General features: G+C 37.6%; 1 protein-coding gene across 1 annotated transcript in view; it reads right to left on the bottom strand.

The window, feature by feature from the left end:
* The window catches only part of TULP3 (tubby like protein 3), a 16714-nt gene extending 9761 nt beyond the window's left edge, over nt 1–6953 (bottom strand). Inside the window, exons 1-3 of the mRNA XM_010140795.1 lie at nt 6905–6953; nt 2546–2708; nt 421–597 (exon numbers count right to left, since the gene is read on the bottom strand). Coding sequence (XP_010139097.1) covers nt 421–597; nt 2546–2708; nt 6905–6937 — 373 coding nt within the window. The 5' untranslated portion in view covers nt 6938–6953. The remainder of the gene's footprint in view (nt 1–420; nt 598–2545; nt 2709–6904) is intronic.
* Nucleotides 6954–7252: the final 299 nt, after the last annotated feature.

Genomic DNA, 7252 nt, shown 5'->3' with positions numbered 1-7252 from the left:
AAGAGCGGGTTTCCTGTTAGTCTCCTGAAAGTTCAATTATGGCATTTACTGGCTATAGAGGGTTCTGCTGTTGTGAAAATATTCAAGTATCATATCCAGATATTACACATATAAATATACCAGGAATAAAAATACCCTGAACTTCAGCAAAATGAAGTACAGCATTTTGTCACCAACTTCACTGGAGAGGCTGGGAATTATACAGCACATCGATAAACCTCTAAAAGATAACTGGTACGTTCCACTTAGTATCAGAAAAGGTTTTCTACATTCTGTAGAATCTACTAGCTCTGCAATAACAAGTATTCTGCAGACACTTGTTTCACGATTCCTCATATTTTTTAGGTTTTTCTAATGTTATTGAAAAAATTTTAAGTAGAAGAGCCTCCAAGAAGACTTTTGCCAATTATTGACTCTTACCTCGTTTCTGTAAGATTTCTTGCAGATCTGGCTTGCCTGCTGTGTCTGTTAGAGCCTCTCCATCATTTTGCTGATCTGCATTGTTTTCTGTTTTGGAAGATCCAGTAGAGAGAGTTTGGAGCTTTGTCCCCAAATCTTGTATTTCTTGTTTCAGGAAAGCAGCTGGTCCGTCAATTCCTGCACGCCAAAATGAAACAAAATCCAAAAGTCTCTTTTTACAGCTCAAGAGTATCCCAGGATGGTGGTTCTTTTCATCTTCACTTGCTCAAGCATCCCTTTAAAGTACAGGCATTTACTTGCTCAACTTTTGTCAAAGGACTTGGGAGGAGCCAGGCCTGACTCTGGTACAGACCACCTATTATTTTAAACATATCAGGCATCAGTTTCTCTATTTATAAATATAGTTGTTGTATCTACTTTTTTACAAGGGCTTAACCAATTCAAACAAAATGTATTGGTCATGCACATTGATATTCTTCGATTTGTTTATGGGTAACTACTCTATTTTCTTTTCCTTCATGTTCCTTGTTTGTTCCTGTGCCAATAAGTGAGTGCTTTGCTCTACAGTGAACATCACAAATCAGTTTGATTGAAGAATCTACAGCCACAGGCAGAAAAAACTGTAAGTGGATGCCCTCTGTCTTTTTGGTAGAAATTTAATTTCCACATTTAAACACGCAACACAGCTGTGCCCTGCACTTCGTAATTGGTGGAGATGCCTTGATGTCAGGGTCTGGCATAACAATTAATACATGTTTGTGTAGCACACAATATGTAAGAGTAGTTCCAGCTTTGGTTTTCTTGCTTTCCCACTGTTTTCCTTCTTAAAACTTCACTGCTTTATCTAGTCATCGGATTTCTGACATCTTTACAGCTGTTACAACTTCGTAACAGGATTCATTTGTACTGAGGAAGCTTCAGCACTATGGAAGCTACTGAGGGGGCAGTTCTCATTTTTTTTTCTTGTAGTTTCAGTCCTACTGAAGTTTCTCAACTTAGAAGTTACATCGATCTTTTCTCTCACTTCTTTTGACTTAGAAGTGTCTTTTAACAGAAGCTTTCTCCCATCTGATTTTAAACACATAAATGCTACCATACACATCACCACCCTCCTCTCCATCCTCTGATCCTGAAAGACATCTGGAGAACAAGAAAAACATTCAAAAGATAGGGCATAACATATTTCAAAATGTGATCTTCAAACTTTGATTTGTTTGGGTTTTTAAAATTCTGCTCTACAGATTCATTCTATATTAATATAATGATGGTATCATACCATGCTGCAATAGCATGCCCCTCAAAGCCTTAGGATGTTCCCTGCTACTTTCTTGATAGGCTGATGGGCTATGAAGATGGCTGGTGGCTCTCATAAACTACTTCCTGACACTTCCACTGAAATGTAGAGGTCTCATTGCTGCTCTTTTTTTTCCCTGTGATGCAAAAGTCTTAAGGCACTCGCTATTGTATTTATTTTCACTCCTAGCAGAATGGACACTATTTTACTGTAATGTTTTGAGACCACTGAGTTACTGCCTTCGGCTCTGATACTGCTTTATACTTGTGACTTTCTGGACCACTATAGCTTGTTTGTCATGCTTCATTTGTCTCACTGAAGCTCACAGAAAACAACGGATGAGTTAAAATCCAGCAAGAATCTAATTCAGCATTCACAAGACTCTTATTTTGTTCTTGTCTACTTATCATTCAGTCATATGCAATCTCGAGACAGAGTATACCATGAAGAAAAGTACAGGCAGTCACCGCTGTATTATTTCCTTTTCTTTATCCTACAGCTTCAGAAGACTCTCTTACTTTGTATTTGTATCTCCCTACCTTTATAGAAGTTCCTGACCCATTTCTACAGTTCTTCCTAGCTTAACATGGGAGAGAGATTACTCAATGGCACATGAAGATTCTCAGCTGCCACAACATTCAAGGTAAGGGGTTTTTTGCTTTAACAGTTCAACCATACTCACCACAATTCTGGTTTTCTACTTAGAAAGGTATGTAACCCATCTTGTTTGTCACTGGACCAGTGTCACAGCAATGTAGGTGCCCACCTGTGACAGAAAATGCATGCACTGGCATTTTGGGGAACATTGTTGCAATCAGGTTGATTACTCACCATGTAAAATAACATCACTGTGGAAAGGGGTAGGAGATTCTACTAAAGGAGTCTGCTCCTCACACCCTTTGGGCTTTGACCTACGCAGCTTTGCCTCAGGATTTGGCTGTACCATCAAGGGATCAAGACGTTTCTTCCTCTGCTTCTTCTCTAGAAGAGCTCTCTGTAAAATAAAGAATAAGCATGAAATAAGGATAAGTAACCACATCCAGAGAGGCAGAAACCACACCTCAGCCATCGGCAATGACATGAGCAGGATATCCAATAAACGTGAAATACTCTTGCAATCTCGTACAAAAACCCTAGACACAAATAACACTGTGTTTTTGGAGTGAGACATGGCCTTTGATTCTCCATTAGTGATTGATGGGTGATGTGGACACCTGCTTATTCTCTGATCCATCCTGAGACTATCAGCAGATAATTTCAGTTCCCTCCATCCAGCCTAAACTGCAGAAATCCTTAATATAGACAAATTCAGCAGTCATTTTATGATCCAATATGAAACAGGCAGGACTTGAAAGGAAAAGGTTTTACTCTTAAAAACTGTCATCTTATAGGGAGAACTCAAAATAAATAGTTCCCAGAAAGCAAGGTTGATGGGGAAAAGATTTAAAAATTAAAAGTTACAGTCATTAAAGTAGGGCTGATCCAGTAAAAGGAAAATTGATCTACCTTGCAAATTTCTTCCATGTAATCCAGGATTGAAAGGAAAGAACAGTAAATTCAAATGTAAACAAACAAGCAACTTTTCCAAGATTCACATACATTTGAAGCTTATTATCTCCTACTAAATGAGAATAGAAACAACTTCTAGACAACTCAAGGCAAATGGGGACTGGACTGCAACACAGGCAGGATGTTTGTTACTGCAGAATTATTTGCAAGGATTGCCCTGCAGGGCAAAAATTACATAGAATTCCACAGAGATTATAACATTGCTCTAGAAGAAGAAAAGAGAAATAAGCAGTAGAAGTCAAACTCTTAGAAAATCACATTTACAGACAAAACTTGTTTTCTAGAAAGGTAGTCAGACCCCCCAGAAGAATTTACATAGGTTTGTGTTGTTTGGTTGGTTTTTAAATTCATGTTGAGAAAAAGTAAAAAAATTCATGATCATTTATAAATCTTCAATAGCTTTCTAGTTTAGTATTTAAATAAAAGGAAAGAGGGAAAACAAGAATCAAAACATTATACTCAGAATAAGGTTTTGAGAAAAACTGTTGCCAAGGCTTCTTTAACTGACAAATAGACAAGAAGAAAACAGAACAGACACAGCTTAAAAGCAGTAAGAAAGTACACAGCTACTGCTAGAATGGGAAACTGAATTTGGGACAATACACGATATAATAACTTTCAGAGCTACTTAGCTGATTATTCTACTGGATGAGGCTTTTCTAAACATTTCACTGCTCACCAGTCTAAAAAATTATTTTTCCTCATTATAGGACATTGTTTCATCAAAGAGTTTCTAGGAATCACCAATCCAATGGGATCATATCAGTTTTTATTGAAACATACTTTACTGCGGGTAGATGTAATTGACCTTCTTTTTGCAAGAACTTCAGGATAACACAAGTGACAAAACTTGATAGTAACTTGATTTGTTTTTAAAAAAGCTTCTCTCTACTACTTTGCTTATTGTGATGGAAAAAACCTACAAGCCCTCTAACAGGACAGATAGTAGCAGTTCATTTTCTCCACGTAAGGTGGCAGAGCAGCCCTACCTTCAGGACTACGTATTCTCAGACTTAATCCACTAAATTGAAGTAGGAAAAAGGAAACTGTATTTTGTTTCATTTTGTCTACTAACTAGCCTTTTCCTCCTGCTCTGTGTTACAGTAAAAATTAATATTACAACAAAAAATTTCAAGAATTCATGAAATGAACACCAGAACACATAACCCAATCAATAAATAACAAATACAGATTATCATGATTTGTTCAGGATTTTGTCAACTCCATGTATTAAATACTTCCAAAAACATTTCTTTGCACCACAGCAAGGCATACCATCAGAATGCAGGATGATTAGAGGATCACAAATCACCAGCTCTGGTCCTAATGAGTTTCCAACAAGCTAAGAAGTCAGATGAATATATCATAGCAGACTAGTCAGATACGCTGGTTAGTATTTCTTCTACAACTGTGATGAACAGGAAAATGCTACACAGGAAGATTCCAACCATTCCACCCTTGAAGGTGCAATACCATACTACATATTACCTGGCACAGCCCTACCTTAGTAAGCCACGCGGGATATACCCTAACTCTGAAACATCCTTTCCACTCTCCCAGCTCTTCCTTATTTCCTGCTGTCACAGCAGTGACAATGCTAGTGATGACGGCTTTAACTTCTGACGCGAAGTTTCATTAAGTACCACACCAGGTGCGTTCAGAAGTATGTCTTCAGCTTCACGCTCTCCAGCCACAGTGAGATGGCAGCACTGAACTTTGAGTAGCAAGTGCCTCAGAAGCCATGGAAACACCTTCTACTGCTGGGGGAGTAAGGGCTATCTGCTCAAGGAAGAGGCAGCAGTCTAGATAAAAGCATCCTGGCAGGTAAAGCTGGCCCACAGATGGAACTTGATGACATGCACTATTTTAAATAATATTTTACTGCACTTACAGGGTTTCCAAACCCATCATAAAGATGGATGACAAACACATGTCTTTGCTGTGGCAAATGCTTATTCCAGATTGCATGGCCAAAGGTTCTAAACGTGATCCTGCTGGATTAAAAGATTTTCCTTTTTTTTCATCCGAATGCCTACAAATGTTTATGACAAATTAATCAAGTGGGACATCAGCTACAACCAGCAACGAGTCCATCAGTCTGATAGCAATCTCATAATTACCTCTATTTCTTCAAAAAACATGGTACTATTCACATAAAATTTAGAAGTTAATCTTCAAACCTAATTATACAGTATGAAACTGCTGGCATTTCTCAAGGAATCTCATTTGAAAGGAGAGGGGTGTGTTAAAATATATTTTAGTGAAATTTTCTAGCTGTTGGTTTTGCAGATGATTACAATTTCAACCAAATCCAACAAAGCCCAAAACAAAATTGCAGAAGGGTATGAATTCTTTAAATACACTTCTTCATGATTCAACTGACAGCTACTCTAAGGAAATTCACCAGTCCAGCAGCGTTGCTTTGGTGGATCAGCAGTGCATCCCCATGGCAAGGTCTGAAACTAGGCACACACTGACCACGGTGCCCAGCACGAGGAGCCCGTGATTACTACCAGCTTATGACCCAAGGCAACAGTCCTAAAACAGACACTGAGGTTCATCACCAAGCAGCCAGACCATCCTTAGTTTTGGAACTTCTTACTGAGTGGCATTTGGTATTAGATGCTCTTTTATTGACTACTTGAACTAATGCTTCCTCTTTTTTTAATTTTTTAAAACAAGTGTTATATACAGGTAAAAGGGTTATCCTAGCTTCCACAAATATGACCAAAGATAAATTTTATTCCTTAACTCTGAAGTGTCTTAGATAAGCCCCTATATACATACAGATAAAGTTGGTAATAAATCCAGTCTAAAATCAAAGCTAAGCAAACCCAGACTAGAAATAATGAACAAGCTCTGGTAAAGAGACTTACTACCCACTGCAACAGTTCCCTAACGACTGTTACATCTGGGTTTAAAGATTCTCAGCTGAAAGAGAGCTTTCTGAAAAACAATTTAATTTGAACACAGATGAATTTAACGCAAGACAGCGACTTGTGGTCCATGTGAAATGGCCAGCTATAGAACAATAATCTCACATCTTCCAATCTATTTATAGGCATTTAAAATTTCACAGAGGAAGAATATTAAGGATGGAAACTCGATTGCTTTGAAGAATATGGTGATGTAAGCATCCAGTAAACATCACTTTAAAAGCTGAGACCTAAACCCTAACAGTTGACAAATGCTTGGCTGTAAATGTTTTCCTTGTAGGAAACAAAAAAAGTCAAAACATGCTGGAAATCTCTCAGCAGTATTAAGGAGATCTTTCTACAGCTCAGGGAAACTTTTTCTTTTCCTTTAATGCTCAAAATGGATAATTTCCTGCAGTCTTCTCTCTTTTGATTCTTTCCTGCATTGTGGTGACTCAATCCCAATGAAATGATATGACATACGAAAATAGATGTATCAAAGAAACCAAGCCTACAACCCATAGCAAGGTTGACTTAAACTAAGAAAAGCCATTAAAATCTTTAAAGAAAAATGTTAGTAATGAGTTCTTATTTGTATTCTGCAGAGCAAGCATTTTTAACTCTTCAGACCCATTTCTCAAGTCTCTAGATGGCTAATGTTTGTTTTCCTATACTTCATTTTATCAGCTTCAGCACTATCATTTACCTGATTCTCTAATTTCAGCTGTCGCAGTTTCATGCTTTCATCCTCAAAGATGCTGGGAAAGAGAGAAAAAAACCCAAATTAATTATTGCTAGTAAATAGTTTCTGTTATAAGAGCACTGGACACTCGGATTACAACTTCATCCTCAAGACTTTAAAACAACTCTAAGACATAACTTCTAATCCCATGAGAAGACCAAGTTACAAGTTTACCAAGTTAAAAAAAACCAAACAGACTTTGTACATTAATAAAGACTCCATAAGTGGGACCAAACTGTAGTTTAATCACCTTAGTAAACTGTTCTGAAAACATTTTGTAAGCAAAGTGGCTTCCTTACTGGTGGACAGATT

The sequence above is a fragment of the Buceros rhinoceros genome, unplaced genomic scaffold, assembly GCF_000710305.1.
Source record: "Buceros rhinoceros silvestris isolate BGI_N320 unplaced genomic scaffold, ASM71030v1 scaffold9180, whole genome shotgun sequence".
NCBI lineage: Eukaryota > Metazoa > Chordata > Aves > Bucerotiformes > Bucerotidae > Buceros > Buceros rhinoceros.
Note: the sequence above shows the minus strand (reverse complement) of the source record. Positions and strands in the feature narration are given on the sequence as shown.